Genomic DNA, 26,783 nt, shown 5'->3' with positions numbered 1-26,783 from the left:
AAAACAATGAGCACAACTGCTTAATGGCAATACAAGACTTTGATTTGTCCGGCTTTTAATTTGCTGAATTAGCTACAAAACAGGCATTCCTGACTGATTCCTACTTTATAGATGAACAGTTTGTCAACTGATTTTTACACATTTTAGCAATATCAGTGCTTCATACATCCAGTTTGGTGTCACTGAGTTTGCTCCAAATTCCCAAAAGCTATCCCAAAGGAACGGCACATACATACATGTGCACATTAACATGTTAGTCAGTCAGCTAACATTAAATTTGTCATATTTTAGCTGGTTAGCTCATTAACTGACAAAGCTCTGGCTCTCTCTCAGTTCAGTTGAGGCTTGTTGCATTATTTTGATGGAAACGGGATGGCAGACGGAGGAAGCCCTCCCAAGTATACTTTTGACAGTTGGGAGTCACTGTATGGATATTGTTATATAAAGGCAGTGGTGGAAGAAGTACTCAGATCCCTGAGGTAGTAAAATGCTCAGTTACAAGTGAAAGTCCTGCATTCAAAATTTTACTGCAGCACATTATAGAGGTATTACCAGCAAAATGTGCTTCAAGCATCAAAAGTCAAAGTACTAATAATGCAAAATTGCCCATTTCAGGGGGTTACATTATTATTATATATAACATAACATAACTGTCATTATTGATGCATTTATGTGTAATGTATAGTGGAGTAAAGAGTGCAATATTTCCCTCTGAAATGTAGTTCAATATAACTATAAGTGGCATAAACTGGAAATACCTCAAAATTGTCTTTAAGTACAGTACTTCAAAAAAAGGTATACTGCCACTCCTAACAACTGTTCAGCGAATATTTTGGTCGAAACATTTGGGAACCACCACAACTACACACCTGCTGCCTCAGAGTTTCTAAGCAAACACAGAGAGACACCTTTTACTTTGAAAGAATATCCTCCTGTACACAAACCTGTATTTACACACACACACACGACTAGAAGTAGATCCCCTCCGAAACACACGCACACATACACAAATTACTGTTTTGATTTGCTGCTACACAACGCTGGATTGTGAAACCAAGTGGCTGCTCCCCACTTGTTCCTGTTCTCCATCCAGCAGTCATGAGGGGTGACCAATGACCTCTGCACGCGCACACTCGCGCTCGTGCAACACACAATAACCTCTGCCATAAACACCAATAACGCTGCCGTGTTTGTTATTCATGGGTGAAATGACAGTTGGGGGTCTTTTTTTGGCTCCGTGTTTGGCCCATTAACATGCATCACTATATAAGTCAATAGGTTTCATATTGCGCCATCACCATGGCGACCACCATTGATAAATTAGTGGCAAAGAATGTCACAGACAATTCACATACAGCAAAGCTACGACTAAGTTACAAAAAGCACGTGTTGTGTGCATTCTTTGTGCCAACTATCCTCACTGATGTGACGCCAAGCAGCTCAAAGACAGGAAAATCCCGACAGGACTCCCATTTTAACAGAAAACTTTACTTTTTGGCTAAAACGTTAGCGCCAGCAGCACCAGGCGCGAGCAAGAGAGAGGCAGAGCCCTTTAAATTTCACACGAGCACATTTTTTCGACGATTATTAGTGCAGAAAAACTGTAATTTTGGACCGACGCTATGTCCACATTACTGCTCCGGGTGGTTACTTTGGGATTATCCCCCCATGTGGTGAAGTTTAGAGTTTAGTGATGTTAAAAGCACTTTAAGGCTTGAAGGTAACAAAAGCGGACAGGAGCTCACGACATACTCACGTTCTCCGTTATCTCGGATGGGCACCCACCGCAGCACGACGACTAACCAACAAGTTGGACTTCGCATAACGGAAATGTGTCGAGAAGCATCTAAAGTAACTCAAAACGACGTCGGCGAGGAGCAACAGAAAGCGGACATCAGAGGAGAAGCTGCGAGCTGAGGAGCCCGTCGCTTTCTCTCTCATCGTGAGCGCACGCGATGGTTCCTCCGCGGAGAAGAAAAAAAACGAGGAAAGAAAACTTTCAGCCTCGAACTTCACGCGGAAAAAAGTGGCGACTCCTCATTTCCGCTGTCAAAAAATGTGCCGCGGTCCAACTTGTCAAGTCCGACGAAGTGTACAATGTGGCTTCCGGCTCGGACTTTTCAAAATAATACAACGTAATGCCTGCTCGCGTCAAGAGGCACGAGTCACCAAGGCCGGATTAACCCACTAGGGGGCCCGTCACCTAACAGCAAATCAACATCACCCAAACTAACACGTGAACGTCTCACAAATAGCGCTGTGAATCATTGCAGCTGATGCAACTACTTTATCTAGATTTAAAAAGTAAAATATCCGTAATGTCATAGAGTCATTACTGGTTTTACATACCATTTATAAATGCAATCGTTTTACTTAGAAAAGGCAAATATTACTTTTTTGTTGATACCCTGAGGCTTCGGAGGTTCAGCGATTGCAATTTTACTTCCTCGGAAGTTGTAAAATACATTGCCCATGTTTTTTGTTTGATTTCATAGATAAATTATCTGAAAAGTATTTCGATGTTGTGTTAACCAAAATATTTAGAGGGCTGTCAATACCAAAGTAAACTGCAAGCCTATTTAGCCCAGTTTTCTTAATATACAGAATAATCATAATCCGTGCAAAACAAGGAATATGACCGTACGTATTTACACTCAGTTGTCATGTTATTAGACATGTCTCTATTATTTAAAACGCCATTTATAGCAATGAGGGTAGGGAATATAAGAGAAACAGCCCTAATAGTTCAACCATACCACACATCCTCCAAAATGATTATATAGTTGAACACATCATAGCCTTCATGAGATTTACTATGAGACTCTTGTGTCAGACTGCATTAGCTTAATAAATTTAAATGAGTGTGTATATGTACTGTATATAAAACTGCGACGCTTTTCATTCTCTTTTTAAAGTAACTGGTCGGTACTTTAACGTGTATTTTTATGTTGAAATTCCAGACAGGAAGTACTTTCCCTGTTCTCTGAATTTGGTGCTGTCTGCAGGCCATGGTCATGCATGGTATGTGCAAGATGCAAGAACGGTCCAGACTACAAGAGGTGTTTTTAGATAGTGTACATTTAGTTTGCAATCTGTGAATGTCTGTCACTGCTGTAGCACTTGTTTCTGTGGTGTCATATCCTCTATTGTTCTTATAAGAGACTAAACTCCTTACAATAATTCCTTACACTGACGGAGCAACAAATGCAGATTAAAAAGAGTGTTTCTATCTTGTGGCATGACACTGTTCGCTGCCAATGCAACTCAATGCACCTTACAAGTCTATAGTGCAAGGATCTGACCTAAAGCAACATATTTATCTTCTTTATCTCTGACTGTTAAATTAGTGAAAACAAGGGTTTACCAAGAGCTTACTGCATAAGAAGAACAGGAAAAATTAAAGTGCATACAGTCTGTCTGGGGTGACATTAGAACATTTTGTTTTTCTGCTCTTGAGACTCAAAGTTCTGCTGGCTTTTGTCACCAGATGATATGTTACATTTGCATGTCCCTCCAGGTTTAAAGTATTGATTTTTCTTAAGTCAAGGGTTTGAGTGTACAGTTTAAAGTTGCTGCACAGCGACACCTGGTGAGCAAGAGGATGAATAGCACCAAAGATGTGTGTGAGGTTTCGCAGGGCCAGCCGAGGTCATGAATGAATGAAGAGGCCCTGTCATTACGGTACTTATCTCTAAAAATAAAAATACATAGGAGAAACGTCTGAACCAGCCATACTACTGGCTAAAAATGTCTTGCTGCAACTGCACAAAAACTAAACATATCATGTCATCATATCATGAAGGACTCAGAAAAAGTAACTGTAAACAACATATTAACACTGTTTATTGAGTGGGTTACAGCAAATGCTTAGCTAACAAACATCTTTTCAGTGAATCATATCAGGACAATGTGTTACATATTATTGGTTATTTAAAATAATGATCATTGTGTACTATGATTTTGAAAAATCATGAAAGTCAATGGACAAAAAATTGATTATTGTGCATGTAGATTGCATTCTTCATTTGGCACTTCTGCATAAAGATCGATACCATTATTATGTATATGGTTCATTTGACACATTGCTATAAATATAATTGTAAAAAAACAACAAAAAAACAAAAACAGACTATTGCCATCTGCAATTACAGGAATGCTGTTTTGGAGTTAATAAAATTGGCACCACATCGATAATTTTAGATAATAGATGTCAAAAGCATGCTGCCTCGATGCTGCAGTTTTGAAAAAACACAATTTAGACTGTACCACTCCTTCCCACATTGTTGTTTCTGTACAAACCAAGCGTATAACAGTAATGATAGCACTGTGCATTGATGCTGACTGAAGGAACTGAGCCATTGTCAAAAAGTGATTGCACCCAGATGAGCCTTATCAAGAAAGAAAAAAAGAAAGAAGACAGTCCAACAGACAAAAGAGAAGAAAAGCCAAACCTCTCTTCACTGTAGTCCTATGGTAATGGTTGCAAGTGCAATAAAAAGAGCTATAATGAAAACATAAGGCACATATAAAAGAAATATCTAAAAAATGTAAACGGCTATGTGATTGGATGAGCAATCATTTCAAAAGGCCCATATTGTAGACTGCTGGTGTTAATTTCCAACATGGAATAGTAAATATTTATATACAAACCAAGAGGTTAGGTGTTCACATAGACTATAGGCCTCTTAGAGTTACGCTCATTCAGTAACATTCAGGTTAATCAGCTGTAACGAACAAACCGACAGTGTGATCAAATTAAGAACATGAAATTATCTGACAATTACAACGACAAGTGTTAAGTCCTGTAAGTTCAAGGTTAAAAAATCTCCTTTTATGAAACATAAGAGTCAAAAGAGAACGAAGTGACAAGCATTCTTATGACACAGCATCATCTGCCCGCTGGCTAACAAGGGCTAAAAATACCAGCGTGTGGCTCTGAGCGAGACATCCAGCTCCTGCTACGGTCCCCAGTGACTGTTGAGAGGATGCTCTGACCTTAGCAGCCACAAGGCCTCTGGGGTGAGATGTGCCCCGGTGGGAGTATGGAGGAGAATCTGGACTATTTTTCCTCAGCACCACTTTCCCCACCCCCAAGAGTATCCTCATGTGTCAACATATTAAAGTGATCTTAGAGTTAAAGTGGCTTGAAGTTGCAGGAAACTGGAGCGGTTAATTGTCCTTGTGGCCGTGCCATTAGATTGTAAAAATGCCACCAACTGCGAAAACGGCATCCCTCTTTATTTTCTCATCATTATTTCAATTTTATTATTATTTTCAATCGTGCATTGCCTTCAGATTGTTATTTATGTGCCTTTCTTTATTTCATTTGCATATAACAGAAACATCCGTACTATCCAGGGCTTTTCCCTTCCATCAGAAAACGACTTATCTGTGGTGAGATCTCAGTTATTTGTTGTTTTTTTGGTATTTTGCAAGCTTAGCACAGCAGTTTGTATATATGCCTATAGAAAAACATGATCAAAGTTTAGATCAAGGTTCCTACAGCTTTAAAGGAAACTCAGCCAACAATTGCACAAGTATATCTGGAAGCTACCATTGGCAATATAATAATAGAACAGCATCTTTTTTTTTTTAATTTATCTACGACAAGGTCAAACTCTCTGCATATTGTTAGAAAAGCTAATGATTTTCATTAATGATAACATTTTAAATGTTGTATTCTGAACATATTTAAGTGTCCTTGGCAAGTGATCCTTGCAATACTGTGGGAAAGAGCATATCTTGGGTTGTAAAATAACTGGAATTGTACAATGGATAGTATTATGCAAGAGGTTGATTCCCCTGTGCCAGACAAGATCTGGAATCAATCTCAATTTTCATGTGTTTTGATTGGAGATAAGACTGCAAACTGCAAATAAGTCTCAGTTTTCTCGCCCTTCTGTTGGGTTCAGAAGGGTGTAACCTTGCAGAATGTTGAGGAAGGAATGATAAAACCGTGGAAAAAGAGATGATGCACCTCCATTAGTTTACTGGCTCTGCAGCCACTGCACTCTCAGCTCCTCCACCTCCTTGCCGTACCAATCGTGGAGTTTGGAGAAGCAGCCGGTGCCAGGAGAGACGGGGCTTTCCAGGGATGCTCCTCTTCTCCTGGGCGGCACTGGTGGAGCCCTCACCCCATCAGCCCCATAACCAATCACAGAGCTGTTCCCAGAGTCTGCACAGCCTTCCCAGGCCACACAGGAAGACGCTGCCTCAACAAAGCCGTTAGTCAAGGCAACTGATGGTCTACTCCATGTGACTCCATTCTCCTTGGAACACTCAGAGATGAGCTGCACCTCATCCTGCAGGCTCTTTTGAGCAGAGAAGGGGACCGACATGGGTGGGGCACTTGATGAAGATGATGATAAGGAGGATAAAGATGAGGAGGAAGAGGATGCTCCAGACCGGCACCGCGCCACCTGGTTACGCCTGGAGGACTTGGGCCTGCCCTGCAGGCCTCCAACTCCAGCCCCAACACAGCCACCTCCTGCAGCCTCCTGGATCTCCTCCAACTGCCTCTCCAACTCCTTCACCACCAGCCTCATGTAGTCAAAGCTGGCTCTTGACAGCGCTTTCACCCACGACTCCATGGCTGCTTGGTTCTCAGCAGCCATCTTGTACACCCGTGCTTTGGCACAGTCGAATTTGATGGCGAACGCGAACTCCTCGGCTGACTCGCACAGCTCCACAGTGCACCCTTCAAGGACGATGACGCCGATGGGCTCTCGGCTGTCGCGCTCCTCAAAGTAGAAGAGCATGTTACCCTTCAGGACAAACCAGCGTCGGTGATAAGCTGTGTTGCGCTCACCCTTTTTAAACAGGAAGCCTGTCTTGTCTGGTGGTGAGTCACAGGTGGCGTAGTGTGCCACGCTGCGTTCGTTCAGCTTCATCTTCTGCCCCCTCCTTTTCCTCAGTAGACTATTTACCTAAAGAACACTGTGAAGACAGAGGTCATCCCCAAGGTTAAACAGATTAGTCTATATTAAATGATGCCACAAGAGCTTTTCCTTTAAGTAAGTCACTGCACCAGCAGATCTTGCTTAATAGTTGTGCTAATTGGTTTTCACTAAAACCTTTGCTCTCAGTGGTACAAGGCTGTATACTTTATTGACATGGTAAAATAGTAAAATGAAGGATGTGAGATGTTTTATCTTTCAGTGGGCAAATAGTCTGTTTACTCTTCTCCTGTTGAAAAGGGAGTCAGAACACAGGGTCAGGTACAGGGAAACAAGACTGATTCATTGTTGCTCTCTCAGGCACTTTATTGGGCAGGTTCTTGCCGGTCAGACTTCAACCTACATTCTCTCATCTCCTCTTCACGAGCCATCCTGCCAGCCCTCGTGGCAGTGCAAACACTTTTCACCTTACATGTCGCTGTACAAGTGTGCAGACATAATGTCGGACAGTGTTTTGCCAAAGTAAAACTACAGTATATCAGAAATACTGCATAGACTTGGTCCACTGTAAATGTAGGCCAACTTAAAAAGCTAAGTTATACAACAGGGAGAAATTGCTGGGTTATATGCTGCATAATCACATGTTCAGCTGTAAACCAGGACTCAGACCTTCCCTTCTGTGTAAACAACTACTAATCCAATCTGCTGAGGCAGAAGCATAAAAGAGAATGAAGTTAAAGTAAGGCTGGACACTGGTCTGAGTTCATCTATCACATTATTTAGCACAATTAACTTGTCTGTGTTGTAACTTGTACATTTCGGTGTTGCTTTTGCTGAAAACTGGTGTGATGCTTAAAACCTGTTAGAACAAAATTCTGTCAATAAACCACACACTGAAGGTTTGTTTTTACTTACGTGTGCATCTCACATCCAGCTGACATCCGCCTCTGTCCCCTCATCACATCTGGAGCGAAGGACCAAACACACCTCCCATCTTCTTTTGTCTGTTTTTGACGTCTCTCCAAATAAAGGCTGGAAAAGACAAAAGTTTGACTAATTTTCACTCCAAAACTGTCAGTTACACCCAGCGACGACCAACAAGCCTGTAATCTTGCTGTTTTTTTTAAACAAGCCTGAGTGGAAGTGACGGCGAAGTGAGAGGTCGACGTCCAGTTGGTTTCAGACACGGCAGGCTAACGTGTTACACATTAGCCGTTTTTTCCACCACTGCGAGCTAATCGCGTTTGGACCGAATGATTCACTCTCGAGCCGTGCTGGCTGGTGGGTCACAAGCTTTTGACACATCAGCACTTAGCGGGAATTCATGTCGGACTACGGAGACGGGCTAGTTTCCATAACAGACGAGTACAAACACGAATGGACGCCGTCTGAGCAGTTTTCTCTGTGCCAACTAGCTGAACGTGTTAAGCCACTTTGGTGAATACAAATGGGCATCCAGCGTCAGCATTTTCAGATCACTCAACCGCTGAGCACTAGCTAGCGCTTACCGCTACAGTTGTGTCAGTAAGTTGAACTCACAGGTAATGACAGTGTGATGTTAACATGATAAGTGTTGGTTTTTATTACCTGCAGATAAAGACGCCAGCTCCTGACAGGCAGACAGGCTTCCCGTTGTTTATTTTTTCTTTATCCCTCTTCCTTCGGTCTTTTTTCCTCCCGTTCCTCACTATCACGTGACCGACTGGGAGAGCGCTTGTTGGCTTGTACGCGGCCAGTTTGAAAGGGCGGAGTCGTAATTACAACTCTTCAGCCTCACCGGTGAACCGTTTGTTTTTTCATCAGGGATAGGCGGTACATCAAAACATGCGCACCCCGTCTTTCCCCTTGGAAAGGTGGAATTTGGTGCCAGCTGCTTACACCTGCATGGATGTGTCATGTAGGCGTCATCTGACAAAGGTAGGTACTGACTACGATATAGTTTATCAAGAATTGATTAGAATATTATAAATATTGTGAAAATTACTCTGCCTCAACTGAACGTCTACCTCTAATTTTTGACATCTATTCAGCATTTTTTTTTTAAATTCACTTTATTGATCCCAAACTGGGAAATTCTTCTCTGCATTTCACCCATCCCATTTTGAAACACACACATGCACATGCAACATGCAGTGAAACACACAGGACCAGTGGGCTGCCGCACCAGGTGCCCGGGGAGCATATAGGGGGGTTAAGTGCCTTGCTCAAGGGCACATCAGCCGGCTAATGCAGGGGGGAGGGGATACTCCACCACACCCAAATTTTTCTGCCAGTCCGGTGGGGGACGCTTCTCTAACCTCTAGGCCAAGGCTGCCCCTTAACCTATATTACTCTATGCATCATACATTTAACTTGATTTCCAACTTACTTAAGGAGAACATAATAATAATAATAATAATAATAATGATAACAATCATGTTTTATTTAATAGCTGTTGAGCTAAAACAGTTAGCCAATTAACTCATCCATTGGCCTATAATTCATAATGTGGTTCATCCAAAATAAGACTAGTATCTCCCTAATACCTTCATTTTATAACAAAAGTTATGCTACTGTTGTTAAATTCTACGCTGATAATTCTGCCTATAATAATGCACTCTATGGTAAAGTGGTTACAAACCAGTACAACCAGTCGTCCTTTGCCACTTTAGAGTTAGGAGCTTTACACATGGGTACCAAGGCAATGAGTTAAACATGTACTTTTCCAGTCCAGATTTCCTAAGCAGATTTTTCAAATTCATCAACATAAACTTGTGATGTTCCTGTCTCAAAACTGTCTCTCTGACCTCCAGGCTACCAACTACCCTGTTCCTGTAACTCTATCCTTCATTTCTAAGACATTGAGCTGCTGGTTTTGGCCTGCTCTCTAATGCGTATGATCACGACAAGCCACTATGAATTCATTTGAATATCTTCTGGAGACAGCCGATGGTCTTTAGCACCGCCAGCCCTTTATCTCGTCACACTAATCTTCAATTAACTGATACAGCTGATGCCATCTAATGTATTTTTCCCTCTGAAAGGTTTGCTCGCACTGCTTTTTGGTAACTCTGATTAAGTGTGATACAGTCGGTTTCATTTCCTCTACTTGACTCTCAGTTCACAGACTGTTGACATTCTAAAAGATTCATTTGCAAGAGCACAGTTTATAATGGAGAACTCAGACATAAAAATCAACACTTTCTGTGCTTAAAATGATTGTCCAGCCCATAAAATACACACACACATCATCATTAAGTGTAAAGTGTTTACTTCTCACAAGTTATTTTCCAACAGTTTGTGGACACGAACAATAAAATACCACTGACAGCTTTTTGAGACATTCCAGTCATCTTTAAAACTGATCTATCTAGTTTGGTCATGAACTCAATCTGTTTGTCCAATGAGATCAAAGAGGTGGAGTTTACATCTGTGGTGACTCCAGTCTGAATGTGGAGAGAGGCTGTGTGTATCAAAGAATTTTTTTTGCTCTCCAGCCTATGTTTCTCACCTTTTATTGACCCATCATGAAAATGTGTTCGCCTATAGATTAACATTCTTCCTTTTTATTCTCCATTTGTTTTGTTTTTCTTATGAAGCACTTTGTAATCTCTGGTTTTGATAAGTGCTACATAAAAAATATTACTGTTATCATTATTGTTATTATTATTAATATTATCATTATTATTATTTAATTACCAATGACTCATTGTCCAAAGCAATGTGGTAAAACTCAGGACATTTATCAGGTTTATAGTGACTGCAGAAACAACCTGATGGACATCATATGAGGAAATGAGAGGGAATATTTCTTAACTCTGTATTATGGAGAGCAGAGCACCCTGCATGTCGGACCCACCAGCAGACAGCCTCTCCACAGAAATGCATAGAAAAACACAGTGATGGCAGGACATAGTGAAGAGTCAGTCATGCATTCATTCAGTCCCATGCCTCCTGTCTGATAAAGCACAACTAGGTATTTGGTTTACGCCATTTATCTTCTCCACCTTACATTTTCTTTCTCACAATACAGCCCATTCTGTAAAGTTCCTCGAAGTGATAATACTTAAGCACTTGTTGTTCATCCATACATACACCATCCGGTTGCTGTGAATAAATAACTCATTCTGCTATGCCCTGCTGAAAAACACGTACCTTGAGGGAATGTCAGCTTTCATCAAAATACCTCTCAGACATCCAACACAATATCAAAAATATCATCTCTTTAAATGTTAAAGTCTCTGTAGAAAAATGCCTGAAATATATAGATATCAAACATGTACATGTATATTTATATACAAAGAAAATTTGATGCAAATTATTACTTCTTCAAGGATCCTGTAAAGCTGCAACTATGCCACTATACTGTATCTCTGCATGTTATTGTGAAAAAAAAACCAAAAACAAAACAGCTTGCATGGCATCAGTTGAGCACATAGATTTTGATATACAATGACCTTAATGTCTGGACACAGATCAGTGACCACATCATCATTCATTTAAAACCAGTAGTCTCTCCAAAAATACACTGTGATTGTGCATACTGACATAACACTATTCTCCTTATCTGCAGTCCAGCAGAGCAGCGTTTTGCTCACAGGCAGACCTGTCGGGCTCTCCAGACACAAACAATTACAATTCTTAAAAGGCTTATTCCATCGGTTGAGTGGAGCTATTGATTTCCATCTGAGTATGCACAGAGCAAATGTCTGTGTAGACATCAGTCAAATACTGGCTGACATCATTTCGCCCCATCTTGTACCTCTTCATCTAAACTTACCTCATTACTTTTGATGACAGTGTTTCAGCAGCATTCTAAACTTTAATTCAACTATTTTCTATGTACCAAAAATATCACCTCCACAAGTATAGATTCAGCTATCTGTATGCACATACTACAAACAATGACTGCCCTTCCTTCTCCCCCAGTTTCACAGTAACATTGCCCTGGCACAACTGTGCCTGGAGGTCATTCAGTGCTCAAAAGTCAGAGTATGAATTTGTCTAGATGATCTCGTCTCCTGGTGGTTGATAGCCATCAGCGTTTTATGTAAAAAAAATGTTGATGCTTGGCCTTGGCTCTGGCTCCTCCCTCTGTGATGAACCTGGGTTGATCAGTGTATGAGACAAGCACCCCTTCCACTTGTATCGAGTATCTCAATGGGCCCTGCAGGGGAAAAAGAGGAAACACATTAGTGTGACTATCTGACTGCACAGACGAGAGCCACTTTACACAGCAGTCACAGCACCAACAGTCGCTTCTCACAGAGCAAAATGAAAATACACCAAGGTATCACTGCCCACACACAAGCATCCAGACACACATACACAAGTCATCAAAGTTAATAGGACTGAGCTGCCTAGCACATTTTCCTCTATGGATTAAAAAGCCTTCCCTTTTGTAAAAAGGCAATCAGCTAGCCTCATGTCCCGCTTTAAATAGCTGCTGTTTTTTTCAGTATCAGGAGTGGTTCAATGAGCAGAGGACCCCATCTGGGTTATTGTGGCTCTTAAAAATCTGATCCTGTTGTTGAGATATTGTGTACCTTCTCTGCATAAGGTACAGCTGATGCCTCTAACTTTTAACAATCTCCAAAGCAGCGTGAAATCTTCCGATTAAGTTTGCTTCACCCTCAATGCTTTCTAAGTTGCACTGAGCCATCTCAAGCCCTCTTCTCACACACATGGCTGCATGTGCTTATGCATGTCTTTTCCCACTCCCAAACACCTTTAAACACATGTACAATGTTTTCCCTTTAACTTTAAAATGTATGCATATGAGTGTGCACACATATTTTTACAAGGACAAGGAGACACACACACATGCCCACTCACTTTCTCACACCATGACTTTGTCTGAGTCATAGATAAAGAAGCACCAGGAGGAGCCAGTATCCATGCCCAGTGTGCACCAGATTTACTTTTGAATGCTCTGATGTTTGGCAATGTAGGTCATGTCTATTTTGTATTCTAATAAACTTTGCATACAGCTTCTCCATTACAGATGTAATGCCTCTGGCATGCAACACCACAGTTATTTGGTTTTCATTTAGTTTAATGCTTCCCTCATAACATTTTCATTTCAATGACCATAATGAAATAATGATTATTGAAAGAAGAAAAATCAAAGTAAACAATGTATGCAGAATGGGGATGAGCAAATAGGCAACTGTGTCTCTTGGCAGACTATCACCACCAACAATCAGAGAGAGAAACAACAGCTGATTAATATTCACTGACAAAATGTGTGTCTCACTCTGACACATTTATTGAGTTTTATTGCACACTGCACACTTGCCAGGTTGGAAAATGGGATGAAGACAATACAGTCAGTAGAAGCACAACAAGCACACACTATTTTGTTAAGATAAGACAACAAATTAGAGTAACAGGTTTACATTTACTAATGTAACTGTAACAACAAACCATTCAACTCCGAGATTTTGAATTAATTATGGTGGCAGCAGGTTTACTTATTAACCCAATGAAATAAGGTGCCGCACGGGGTTAAAATCGAAAACCACACACAACCATTAACTGGAGGAGCTACTGGACACAGTAATTTATTAGCGGAGGCATAACAGGAGTAGATTTTTTTCATCCTGAGAAGGTCATTTGTTATTCAAGAGGTAAGAAGAAGTGAAAGATAGCAGCAGAGGCTGCTGCAGCTCTGCAAAGAAAATGTCAGTGAACTTTTTGATTAAACATACAAATGGAAATGCTGCCAAATGTGTTTGCTCTACAAAGTGTCAGATATGTTTTAATAATAGATACCCCACCCACATGTATATAGAGATACATGTGCACAGAGAGATTCTTATGCATACAGCTGCTGCTGAGTGGGAGTGAAGCATCATCCGAGGGGAGAGGAAGAAAGAAATGAAGACAAAGTGAGAGAGAGAGAGAGAGAGAGAGAGAGAGAGAGAGAGAGAGAGAGAGAGGTGGGCTATGAACCAGAGCTGTGAGCTGCAGGGAGTAGGTCAGTACAGTTGAGTCAGTCCTGACTCATGATGGAGGCGGTGAAGATCCACCTCCTCCCTGCCCATTACAACTTCATCCTCAGGCCTGGAGCACTGGAGCTCAGATAGCCATTACAAAAACAGTGAAAAACACCTACAGCCATGGTCAGAGGAGCAGTGGTTTCTGTGTTACAGGAACAATCTATAACAAGTCATGGATGTATTAAACAATGAGCGATGAGTCCACAAGTGAGGGGCTGGTCAGCCAGTACAAATATCCAAACTGTTTCTCCCACTTCTCACTGTGGGTGCCATTAATGCACATTAATGTCTTTCAATCATTACGCTTGAAGTGGCTGGTAGATATTTATACTAACTCATGTAAAATGATGACTTTGAAATGTGATCTAAAATACATTTTGACAGCATACTGTAAGGATGTAGTTTAAATTAAAAGTAGGATATGAAATAATGTATTGTTTAAATGCAACAATAGCCATTATGAATTGGGCTGAGTATCAAACCTCAGTACTGTTTTGGTACCAACTGAACTGTGTCCATTCACACTGTGCATTGCAATATGTCCTAGTACCAACAGCTGGCACTGTCTGGTCCACCTGGTAAGATATGAAATGTTGTAAAATTTCTAACACCCTTCTTTTAGGCAAAGATAATATTTAACATCTGAGAACTCTGGCTTCTTTGATTAACTTTTTAAAAATTGTGTGTTTAAACTGTTAACGTAGCTTCTCTGAAAATGTTTTGGTTTGGTAATGGTACCAAAACTAAAAAAATTTAAACAATACCCAGCCCTAGTGAACACTGCACCATTGTCCACTCAGTAGTGAAAGCTAATAAAAATCACAATTGTGTGTTGCACAAGGGAAGTTTGGACAGCTACTGCAATTGCTCAGAGGTGCTCTCAAACATCAATATTTGTTGTCAGAGCTTTTCAAACAGCTTTGCACCTCATCTCTGAGTTGTAGCATGTGTACATCACAACTGTAAGGTCTTTTGGCTTTAGTGTTGTGGTGACTGGTCAACAAAATTTATTAAATTAAATCTTGCAGACAGCAGAGGCATCTTAGTGGAAAAACACAGACAGGGGCATAAACTTTTTATCTAAAAATTTAAATAAAAACTCACCAACACATAAGTTAGGAAGAGGACACTGATATTGATACTATTGATTATATGTTTTTTATCCAGTGTCAATGTATCCAGATGATAATGGTCAAAAAGAAAAACAAAACACACACGCAAGAGAAACGGAGAAACGAAAAGAAATACCAAAACAACATGGATGCCTTTAATTTTTCAATATGTTCCCTTAATCATACAAGGCCAAGTCCACTGGGTCTATTTCCTCTGTTCTTTGAATAGTGCATTAGATAGTACAGCAGTGCTACAGTAGCAAAAGCCCATATGAGCTGCATCTATTGATGATACTGGCTGCACTCCATTCTGTAGCACACTGCTCTGTTCAGCCTGAATGTGTATGTGTGTCTATGTGTGTGTGTGTGTGTGTGTGTGTGTGTGTGTGTGTGTGCGTGTGCATGCCTGTTTGTGTGAGCACACTGCTGCCAGACTCATTAAGATCCGTTAATACAAGGTAAATACAGTGAATGTTCTACACTGAGAGCAATCATCTTGAGGACAAACATGCATCCACATATGTTCCTGCATAGAAGCAAACATAATACAGCCAAAGCAGCATCAGCCTCCACAGCATTACTGTTTCCCTTTCACCATCTCTCTCTCTGCCTCTCTCCATCACACATGCTCTCTTTTCCCTCTCACTCTCTCTCTGCCCCACACTTTCTCTCACCCCCTCTGTGTCCTTACCCCCTAACTCTCTCACTCTTGTTTTTCTCATGGCTGAATGTCCACTGATCCCTAATCCAGACGCCGATTTTAGATTTGTAAGGCCAGCGAGGTCATGCATTGGATTTAGTCATCAGTATATGCTATTTCATACCCAGATTTTCTCATCCTTAACCTACACATCTCCCACCCCCATAGCCCTAAACACACACATATGATACACACATTAAAAGGAATGTTTATATAACATCCTGCCACCTAAGCACAAACAAGTGCCCCCACACGTCTTTACTTTTCTGTCCCTTTCCTTCTTTCCTTGTTCAGATTGCTCTCTCTCAGAAAAAATATGTGCAGCAGCAGTTCACAGTTTTGTCAAGGCTAACGCTGGTACAAAGGCTATCTGAGGCAGTGCTGTTATCTCCTGTAGTCCAATCCGGCTAATTAAGGGCATCGCTATTCTCATCCAACTCCAGGGTATGCTGTCTCACCAAGTCTGCCAAACTGACATGTGCTTTCACACACACCTATGCACACACACAGACGTAGGCACAGACACACACATAGTTACAGATTCCATGACACTCGATTTGAAAATGATCTCAGATGTAGTTTTTTAATTTCAGCCACATGCACACTTAGTTTGCACACACACTCACACACAAACACATGCACACAGAGAGAGAGGCTGTATTCGATATGCTTCTTAATGAAAGCTAATAAAGTGGAAACTACCAAATGCTCATATAGACTGAGATGGCATTATATTACTGCTGATTTACATTCCTTTAATGAAAACAAGTCCACATATTTTCTGCCTGATTCTCTCTACTGAAGAGCATAATTGATTAGCTTACAGTCAATTTAGTCTCGTAGATATCATGGTGAGTGATAGTGGAGGTCTACATGAATGGGAATTGAGTTGCTAAACATGAGTTACATTTGGGATTTCAAGATTTTCCAGTCAGAATTTCTGTGATGTTATCAGTGGACACAAATCAAAATGGCAGCATGTCACTCCTCTCACGTTTTCGCTGCCTTCTTTCACTCCCACAGTCTAACATGTCAGCAAAATGGGACTTGTAGAGACAAGAAGTGATGAGGGAAGAGGAATTATGAACTCACTTGTCTGTCTCTCAACCCTAATTGTTCATCTAGGCAGGCTTGTGTGAAAGTATAGATTCCACTACCAGTCTGCAATTACTTTTATCCTATAACAGCCTTTATTCATGCATAGGTAAGTGTTGTGGTGAGCTACTTGCATGTATGTAGCTGTCAGTGTATGGGAAGATCTTTAGGGCTTTTGATGAAATCCGAGGGAAGCGCGTTTTCTTGTTTTATCCAGAAGGACATGAATTAATTAGAGCCCCTCTCTGAAAGAACTTCCTGAGTTTGAGACTCGTTAGTACAGAGAGCTTCGAGAAAGACACAGATACAATTTGGTTTTAGTGTTGTCAGCAGTCTTTCTTGAAAATTTTAAAGTCCCTGTACATTTTATAGTCAATGCTCACTGCCTGAAAACATCACACTCTGTACACACACACACCTATGCATGCATCAACAAATATATACACACATGAATATACAGTACATCAACAAATAAACTTGTAGCACACAGACTCACAGATATGGGTCAGTGCACACATGCAATTGCTCTTTTTCTTCCTCCCTTCCTGACAAACATTCATACACTGACAAACACGCTCATACATGCACAAACACTCACCGCTTCTTCCTGATCTCTTTGTGTACTTCTCAGCACCCATGGCGATGCCTTTCTCTCTGTTCCACTCACTTTATCCATCCTTTTGTTTCCTATTTCCCAACCCTTCCGGTCTCTGTTTGGATAATCCAAAGTTCAACTGGAGTAGAAAGCGCTCATAAAGTAGAAAACACTAATGAATGATTCAAAAATGTTTAAGTTAGACAGAACAAGGTGTTTGGCGTCAAACTGTGGTAGTTGTTGATTTGCGTAGGATTGTTTTCTGGGGCTTGAGGGAAGGCGGGTGAGGAGGCACACAAGGTGGAGGAGTGTTAACTGTCGGCGGGAAACTATGGCTGACCGTGAGGCCGCCGTTTTCCAACATTAGTTCATGAGGAAGAGCATGAGGTGGAGGGGGGGGAGAGGAAGAGCAGCAATGCACTGGGCTGAGCCTCAAGTCATTCAGCTCAGCCTGTAAGTGTAGTTCTGTGTGGTCTACATCATATTGGAGGTCACAGTCTGGGCAGTAGCCGTGGTACTGAACCGTCTCACTGAAACGGACACGCTCCCTCTCACGAGACTCCCTGCCAGGGTCCTTGGGGCATTTGTTCTTTTCATGGCGGAGAAGAGGCATGGGCCTGGGTAATGTAGGAACAAGACCTGACTCAGGGATTCCACTGTCATTAGAAATGAAACATGGTGTGGAGGAGAATAAATCCCTGTTTGGTTTCAAAGGAAAAACCCCGCCATTCCTTATTAGAGACCCAGTAGCCTTGGATATATTCCCTGATAACACTAATGTTGGATGAGGCAGATTCTTAATGTTGTGATCCTCGGCTCTCAGTGGGGTGAGTCTGGGTGGTGGAAGGGGAGGGTGGGGTTTCTTGAGTACAGTCAGGACTGCAGGTGGGTTGGCAGGGACTGGGGCGATGGGTGCAGGTAGTTTGAAGATGGAGTCATCGGGGAAGAGCTTCATCTTCTCCAAGCTGGAAGCGGTGGTTGTGGTGGTGGTGGAACTGGAGCTGGAGTTGAGCGTGTCCGTCTTTGAGCTGTCTGTCAGTCCGTCCTCCTCCAGCTGCAGGTCACATGTCAGGGTGTCAATGTCATGAACAACCTGGTGACAAGAAGAGGAAGAGTCACTATGACAGCTGAGGTCAGGAATAATAAACAATCTGGCATGACAGGAAGAAATATCACCTCATCTTAAAAAAAACACTCTGACAGTGGTAACTGGGAAAAGAATGATGATCCAGATAGAAACTTGGAGGGCAAAAAAAGGGGAGTTGAAAAATTTGTTGTTGGAAGGAGCTGATGTCTTTATCTCCTCAATTTCAAAATTAATGAATTGAAAACTTCATTGTGTAAAATTTAAAGAAGATACACTTTGATTTAACAGATTGATTAATGAGATTTAAGACTGATTAAAATGTCTCGAGAAGAACCACTCCAGCATCCACTCCAATATCGCAAAAATTTATGGGAACACCCTAGGCCTGCCAGACTACGACTTAAGTGATATTCTACAACAATCCCATGCACCATCAGAGCTGAGAGAAGTAACAATACCAATCATATCCTGTAAACCAAGACACACATACTATCATTTATAACCCACATTAGGAATGATTGAAAAACATTAAAAAAAACTCTACTTATGGCAAAAGAATGCAGACAACAAAGACAAACAAAGAGATGTAACAAACAGAACAGCAGGCAAATATGAAAAATCAATGTACTGTCAGTCTCCCAGGAAAAATCAGCACCAATGCTGACTGAGAAAGGCAGAGATTGATAAGAATGTTTAGAATATTGCAAAAAAAAGCACAAATAATTCAACATATCACATGGAAACAAATGCTATGAGGGGAAAGATCCATTTCTACTGACGAAAGTGTCATTTTTCTTAACAATAGCACAGGAAACAATTCATCATGGCATGAATTCATTTCAAGCAAGCAACCGTGGTATGACAGAAAGCCAAATAGAAAAAAATATTTCCCACAAAGATCACACCAGAAATCCACTCTCAGTGCAATATGAAAGAGCAAAGACTATCAGTTGCAGTGGGGCAATAGTGTACAGTGTGTCAGAGTGGAAAAGGAGACATAAGAAATGTATTGTGACATTATATTATTTTTTTTATATAAACATTTAAATGAATTTGCAATCTTGAACTGTAAGAGCATTTGTGAATACAGTACACTGTAGACCATGATTACAAGGGGGGGACAATAATAGAAGTAGAAAATGTCAGAAGTTCTGCTCAGTGAAATAGAAATGAATACAAGATTTTGCCCCAGGACCCTGTAAACAGTAGACATTTTGATCCAATCATATTTCTTTTGTCATTGACGAAGACATTTGTTTTCACAGTCTGCATAGGGACATATCACTTTTTGGAGCTGAAATTTGGTTTGTTGGCACTCTTGACGGCAACAAACAACACTGGAAATAGTTGCAAGGATGCAGCAGCACAAGCTGAGAAAAAACATAAAACATACACACAATACATACTGTACAGTAATGCATATATTGTAAGTGTACATGATGTACAACATGCTGAACGGGCCAGGGCATGATGCTTAACTGAATGTGATGCAATATACACCAATCAATATGCACCAATCCAAGGCCAACAAAGGACTGACTACACAACTAATGAGTGACATACAATGCTATCCTTACTTTAAACATTTTGTCTACTTAAGGCAAGCGCTTGCACTGTGGGCACATCCAAGGACATAGTGACATACATTTATGTCTGCAGTCCTCAGACAATATCTGAAAGGACTGAGATTGCACGAACAGATAATAAATGTTGCACAAGGAGCCATTACTGTGGAGGATTACATTTGAAAAAGCCAGTTTAACTAACGGAATAGACAGAGTGCTAAACTCAACTTGGAACTAATAATGATATTCAATGACAAAAATGTAAATTTTCCTCAGCCTTGTTTGTCCAAAAACATTCCCTTTGGAGAGGAGTTTCTTCCTGGTTCTCTTCCCTTGGTGTAGTTATTACTGCTTGAATGCCCAGAACTGAAGTGCGGTGTTGGACATTTTATTACTGGCTGCCTGACTGTTGGGGATCCAGCACTCAGTGAGTCGAAAGAAAGTCTAATATCTAAGTTCACAATATCATAGCTGACACAGTTGAAATAACCTGTGAGAAAAACTCACCAGAAAGAAAAAGTATTTTCATTTACAGCATTCATAAAATAATTATGATAACGACAATGTGCTTATGAATTAGTGAATAAGTAATACTCATCTCAGAGTAGACTACATTACAGTACATAAGCCCACTGCAGAACACCATTGCTATCACCTAAAGGTTTGAAATGTGTGTCCAAACAGTGGATTGAGAAGAAGCTGAGGGAGAAATGAACAGAGATTGGTAAGGAGATACACAAAGAGGGAGAGATAAAAAAGAAAGATAGCAGGGTAGGGCAAGGAAGCTAAACTCTCCATGCCATCTTTAAATGGATAATTTGTTGGGACACACACACAAGGTAATACCAGTATCCCAGTGTGCAGCTGCTGCTGTAGGCAAGGCAGCGTCAGCAGCTGTGCCAAGCATCTGGGCAGGGTCACTCCTCAGAGCCAGGCTTGGTTCCAGCCCGGTCTTTGAGTTATAACAGATAACTGCATTTCAAATGGATTAAACCCCAAATACTGGCTTTGATAGTAACACCCCCTCGAGGTATGTGTTTTGTGTGTGTGGTGTCAGAATAACTGATCCTCCACACAATTTCCTGCAAGCAAAAAAAAAAAAAAGAAAAAGAAAAAGAGAGAAAGAAGAAAGAGGGCACATCACAAAAAAATCACAATAGACAGATTACAATGCCTTCTTGTTCCCATTTATCTCTGGCGCCTGCTGTGAGACATTGTAAACTGCTGAAAAACACAAAAGAAGTCTAATTCAGCTCAAGTTGTGAAAACAGTGTAAGGAGAGCAGAGAGGCAGAAGGAGACAGATGCTGCGTCAACTACCCATCCATAATGTAGGAACCAGACACTGTACGCAATAGGGTTTTATTAGAATGACAGCCTGTCATGTTAAGGTGAGAGGTTCAGCACAGCAGGCCGGATGCCTGGTGTATGCACGGTAGCGTAATGTAAACATAAAAGCAGCTAAAACTGCAGGTTATTCCAACAGAGATGGCAGCATGAGATTCAGTGACTGACAATAACGCAAACACTAATTTGAAGCAAGCTCTGTAACATGAATGGAAAAAAATACAGTATCTGCAAAGAGGCGCTGGTAGATATTTTGGGCTGTAAGACAGCAACTTGCTGTGAATAAAAGCATTAAATATCGTCATATAATTCCTGATTCCTTCAAAGACAAACCACCCCCCCACTCCCATTCTACACCCCTGTCATTGCATCCCTGAGATTTGAATGGCCAATCAGATAGCTCTGGGAGTTTTTATCTTTAACAGGGACTCTGTAGAGAGAAGGAGAAAAAAACAGACAAGAAATAAAGAAGGAATAAAGATGAGCGGCTGTGATAAATACAGACGTGGTGAAAGACAATGAAAGACAGAGATGAAGATAAAGAAACAGAGAGCCACCACGAGAGATTGAGAGAGATGAAAAGTGAAAAGACAACTGCTCTATTATTTGGCAAGACATAATTCGCAGCAAACAACAGTCAGCATTAAGATGATGAAATGCAATGCAAAAGCGCCTTCCTAGTTGAACCAACTTGTCCATTAAATATTAATTGTGATTAAATTTTTCTCACTTTCATTAAAGCCTGTGAGTCAGGGTGAAAAAGCTGTCCTGTCATTTCACACCCCACATCCTCCTGAGCCAAATGTCTTTCATGTTGGAGATAATGATCACATACATTAGTGGGCAGGGGGAGGTGCCTGTCAGTATGTTTGTGCGTAAATGTGTGTGTGTGTGTGTGTCAGTCTTTTCCAGGCCCTAGTGAGGTGGATGTCAGCCTCCCATGTCCTCTCAGACATGGATGCTTAGAAAGACTCAATACCAAGCCTGTAGAAATAACATAACACATGGCAGCTTATAAGCAAGGCGTTGTATGGTGTTTCCTGTTCATTTACCTCTTTAAGCTCTTTGGCTACATCCTTGAGGTCTCCCAGGATGGTTTCCAAATTCTCCACGATTGTCTTAATCTCCTTTTTGACTTGTACTTTGGAGACTACTCCTTCAGCGTCTGCATTTGGTATGCCTGACATTCTTCAGTTTATGGCACAATCTATTTCGTTAAGGATCTAAAGTCAAATCCTTTTGTCGCCACGCTGCCACTTTGCCAACACATTATTTAGTCCTCCGCTCCCTTCACTTTTGCTCCTACATCACGGCCAGGACGGAGCGAAGTGGCGTCGGGCAGCGTTCTATATCTACCACTAGGCATGCGCAATAGAGCGTAACACAAAAAATAACGGTTATGTCAAAATATCGTATCATACTGTCTGCGAAACGGCGCCTGGCCACAGGTTTGTACAGCTACACCTTCATGTCCAACAACAAAAAATGACGTCCCACGAATATCCCTCACGTCGTGAGAGCGCTAAATTCAACATTTTGTGAGAAAACGTCCACCACAAATGCGCTGAAGACGTGTGAGCTATAGTAAATAAAGAGAGGACCACGAAGAAGAAGAAAGAGTATACGGGCAGTTATCCAAACCGTTACACAGCCGGTCGTTATTGTAATGGTCCATAATCCTCAGGCATCGACAAAATTGTGATACACTCCTCCCTTTTCCTCAAATATATGGTTCTGGTAATGAAACGCTCCGGAAAGCCGCCGGGTAACGATACCCCAGAGGCACTTTCCTCCGAAAAACACTCCGTTAGTTTCATCCTATCTCCATCGCAGCCTCCTTAGAGAGACTGAGCAACCAACGTCCGGGCGCATAGGATGCTCGCGCGCTCTCTCACCCTCTCTCCCTCCCTCCCTCGCGCTCTCTCTCCCTCGCGCTCTTTCCGCTCTCTCTCTCCCTCTCTCTCTGTCTCTCTCTCTCCTTGCACGGCTGCTGTTTGTTGGTATTTCATCACGCAGGCATGCCGCGGTTGAAGAGGTCTCACAGTTATTTGCTTTAATGGCGTGAGCGGTTGTTTGTTGTGCTAAAATAACTTAATTACATATCTACTAGCTTGTAATAATAACTGTACAATCTAAGGTGGTGAACCAGTCAATGAGAATCTTATCCCTGCTCCTGTCACAGCCTAAACAAGATGCTTGCCACGTTTACTAACTTAAAAAAAAAAAACATGTCAATGACAAGAACTTGCGTAGAGATTTTGTCAGTAATATCCAGAACCTTATAACTGCTTTTAATGTGCACCATCTGAGCACAGTATTAGCCTAAGAATGAATGAATTATTACTTTTAAAATAAGTGTCAGTCACCAAAGAGGTGCCCAGTCCATACATGCACATTTTAATACACTTTTGCAGAAAAAGGCTACATAGTGATTAAAAATCTGAATGCAAAAAGAGACAACAACAAAAGCACAACGAAATACAGAATATAATGAACAAAGGCTTAAAGCAAGGCAGGTTGAAACAACTTGCAAATTTGATTTAAAAAAGGAGTTACACATACAAATGCAAGAAAAAATGCTGTATGCATGAAACCGAGTTTAGGCAAACGACTCATGGAAACTTGTACTGACTTCTGCATTAATATGTCATGTTGAACATATGGATATTTTCAAGAAACATTTTAACTTAAACACCAAGATAAATTGCACCATAGCCTGCACACAATAAAATGGACTTTATTCTCAAATTCTCAGCTGGTAACTGGCGCCAGAGCCGGAGGAAGGGCCCTGTCTTGAGAGTACCTAATATACGTTATATATTATATAAACATAATGTTTGACCATTCTATGCACAGGCCCCTTTGTTAATTCTGCAACTCAGGCCTCTTTGTTAACTCTGCTTTGTATACAGTATAGGTTTTTTTGGGTCATAAGGGGTAAGGACCTGCTACATTTTGCCCCTAGGCCCCCGAGTGCTCTAATTCGGCCATAGTTCATTAGAACTGGATCTTCCAGGGAACTGAATACTTTTTATTTACTTTTTAAGTCTTTTGTACATACAAATTGTTTGACAGTGATTTTTGTATTATACACCTGTAAAGGCTTTTCAATTCAAAGTAATAAATACTATTTTTATTCTAATACGTAAAATCATTTCTAAAATCATTTCACAACATGGGATCATTGACTTAACCGGGAACTGCACTGAGCCACGGTGTACATGTAATTGCTGGAAAGGCACAGGCATGATCAAAAAGATCAAACATAGCTGCATTCTATTTAGCTTCGCTGCTTCCAGCTTCATATTTCTTCATTCCCCCTCGCTGGTTTGGCTTACTTGAACAGTGACTGCAAAAATGCAACAGAGCCATCAGTAATATCACTAAATAAACCAGTGCTTTCTCTGCGGTGATACTCAACATATCTGGTGTGAAAACAGTCATATTACTGAGCTTACTACAGTGTGATCTTTATCTTCTTATTCATAGAAACTCCTTATCATCACATTATTGGGCAGTTACTTGCATGGGTTCCTAATCTTTCTTGGCCTGGCCTGTGATGAAACATAATGCAGAATGTACATCTTTATTACATGGCTGTGATACCTATTCTCACCAGTGGCACATTTGATTCTTACCTACAGTCTTTGCAATGTGCACTGTGAACTTAACCTCTAATATTTAGTTCAATTTTGCCATTACATATTAATGAAGAATATATCCAATTCAAATGATGCTTAAGAGCTATCTTCTACAATACAGAACATACATTTAATACAGATATTCTGAATAAAGTTAACTTCAGCATGCTGTGTTGCCAAATTCATTTGGTTGAATAATTTGTCTGCAGAATTTTTTTTGGATGATATGCAAAATGCTGTGAGGCATGATAACAGTTACACTGCTGCTGGTTCAACCAGTCTTCAGACTTAAGCCTTTTACAATTTTAACATATTCGAGCCCTGTTAAAGAGAGAGAAAAAAAGCCTACAATAAAAAAAGATATATAAATAAGTTTACTTTTTCACTGGTGGAGTGGTACCTACACCTGCAATTAACATAATCATCATCATCATCATCATCACCATCATCATCATCATTTCTTAATTGTGAAGGCTCCTAAAATAGAACACGAACATACGAAAACATATTTTTCTATGTATTAAAACATAAGCTCAAGAGGGCTACATGAAACAGTGGCGAAGACAGAGTTTGTAAAATCCTGGTTTCTGATTGGTCACCGCTAAGACTGCCTCTATCGCAATTGCGGAAGTGAAACTTGTAGGAGTTCATCCTGCTGTCTCTGTGAATCGGTGTTACTCCTGCAGCCACTTTGCTGGTGCTAGTGTCAAGAAAAAGAGAGCAGTATCTCATTGAAATGACTTTGTCATTCGAAGGAAGAGTCGTGCTTGTTACTGGGGCCGGAGGAGGTAAGTCGGCAAGCAAACGTAACAACGTAAGCTAGGCTGCTGTTGCTGCTAACTGTACTAATGTTTAAATAGGCTTTGTAACGGTAGCCTCGAATGCTAACTGCTAATTTCGGCGATTTACTCAGTAAGTAAGACAAATAAAAACACCGTTAGCACGACTCTTTCTTTCTAATACACTAGCTGCCGAGCAGTTAATGTCGGCATCTTGCTGGTTGCTAACGCTGGCTAACACAGCTGCAAGTCGAAACTTGCAAAAGTAAACAATCCTACACCACGTTATACAGATGAACCTCCTGGAGACGATGTAACACATTTATTGATGTTATTGTCCGATATACGCTGCTTTTATTTGACGAGCAACACAGTTTTGTCAGCCTTGTCATTTGGAGAACACGGGGATCAAAGTACATGTAACGTAATGGCTTAAACCATGCCAGTGCAAGTGTGTCAAAGGGCACGTTCAACAACAAGGCAACAGTGGTCGTTGATGTGGTGTTTTATTTTGTAAATGCGTGCTTGGGCCTTTTACTCATCTGTCTTTCTTTCCGCAGGCCTTGGCAGAGAATATGCACTGGCTTTTGCTCAAAGAGGCGCCTCAGTTATAGGTAAAGTTCTTAATTTTATGCAATTTAGACCTCATTTTACTAGGTAAATATAATGTGGTTAGTGCAACCAGGCCTTGAGCTCATGTACTTAGTAAAAAAAGTAAATAAAGTTATAAATAGCCTGTTAAAGTCAAATCCTCATTACCTCAATTCATGTGTTTTTTCCTTTGCCATGGAGAGACAGACCAGTCAGTGTGCATGTTGACATTTGGCCAGCAGGATTTCAGATGTTTGCCCTGAGTTGTTAGGGACTGGACATCAGTTTCATGAATCAAATATCCCTTTTTTTGGCAATCTCATATATAACAACATATACAGAAAAACAGCAGTGCTATTTAATTTCTGTGATATGAGAGATTCTTGCGTGTTTTTG

General features: G+C 40.9%; 4 protein-coding genes across 5 annotated transcripts in view; 1 reads left to right on the top strand and 3 right to left on the bottom strand.

Annotated features, from left to right (window-relative positions):
- sh2b3 (SH2B adaptor protein 3) overlaps positions 1-1,988 on the bottom strand; it is a 52,632-nt gene extending 50,644 nt beyond the window's left edge. For both annotated transcript variants that reach the window (XM_041937913.1, XM_041937912.1), the window contains exon 1: positions 1,757-1,988. The gene's annotated coding sequence lies outside the window, so the exon portion shown is untranslated. The remainder of the gene's footprint in view (positions 1-1,756) is intronic.
- A 1,842-nt stretch (positions 1,989-3,830) lies between these two features.
- pheta1 (PH domain containing endocytic trafficking adaptor 1) lies at positions 3,831-8,589 on the bottom strand. The gene is made up of 3 exons (XM_041937428.1): positions 8,484-8,589; positions 7,812-7,928; positions 3,831-6,936 (listed from the first exon to the last, which is right to left on the bottom strand). The coding sequence occupies exon 3, from the start codon at positions 6,888-6,890 to the stop codon at positions 5,988-5,990; it is 903 nt and encodes a 300-aa protein (XP_041793362.1). The 5' UTR covers positions 6,891-6,936; positions 7,812-7,928; positions 8,484-8,589; the 3' UTR covers positions 3,831-5,987.
- Positions 8,590-17,601: 9,012 nt separating this feature from the next.
- On the bottom strand, positions 17,602-22,563 carry prr16 (proline rich 16). Its single transcript, XM_041937968.1, has 2 exons — positions 22,429-22,563; positions 17,602-18,471 (listed from the first exon to the last, which is right to left on the bottom strand). Exons 1-2 carry the CDS (start codon positions 22,561-22,563, stop codon positions 17,602-17,604), a joined length of 1,005 nt encoding a protein of 334 aa, XP_041793902.1.
- Positions 22,564-25,654: 3,091 nt separating this feature from the next.
- Positions 25,655-26,783, top strand: part of hsd17b4 (hydroxysteroid (17-beta) dehydrogenase 4) — a 28,688-nt gene continuing 27,559 nt past the window's right edge. The window contains exons 1-2 of the mRNA XM_041936709.1: positions 25,655-25,805; positions 26,357-26,410. Of these exons, the coding sequence (XP_041792643.1) occupies positions 25,754-25,805; positions 26,357-26,410 (106 nt within the window). The 5' untranslated portion in view covers positions 25,655-25,753. The remainder of the gene's footprint in view (positions 25,806-26,356; positions 26,411-26,783) is intronic.

Source organism: Chelmon rostratus, chromosome 5 (assembly GCF_017976325.1).
Source record: "Chelmon rostratus isolate fCheRos1 chromosome 5, fCheRos1.pri, whole genome shotgun sequence".
NCBI classification, from domain to species: Eukaryota; Metazoa; Chordata; class Actinopteri; order Chaetodontiformes; family Chaetodontidae; genus Chelmon; species Chelmon rostratus.
This window is presented reverse-complemented; position numbering and strand designations above follow the sequence as displayed.

Excerpts from the sequence above, each read along its gene's own strand:
- pheta1 (XM_041937428.1), bottom strand. The coding sequence starts at position 6,890 with ATGAAGCTGAACGAACGCAGCGTGGCACACTACGCCACCTGTGACTCA.
- prr16 (XM_041937968.1), bottom strand. The coding sequence starts at position 22,563 with ATGTCAGGCATACCAAATGCAGACGCTGAAGGAGTAGTCTCCAAAGTA. Across the intron at positions 18,472-22,428 it reads TAGCCAAAGAGCTTAAAGAG|GTTGTTCATGACATTGACAC; the intron begins GTAAATGAACAG and ends TCTTGTCACCAG.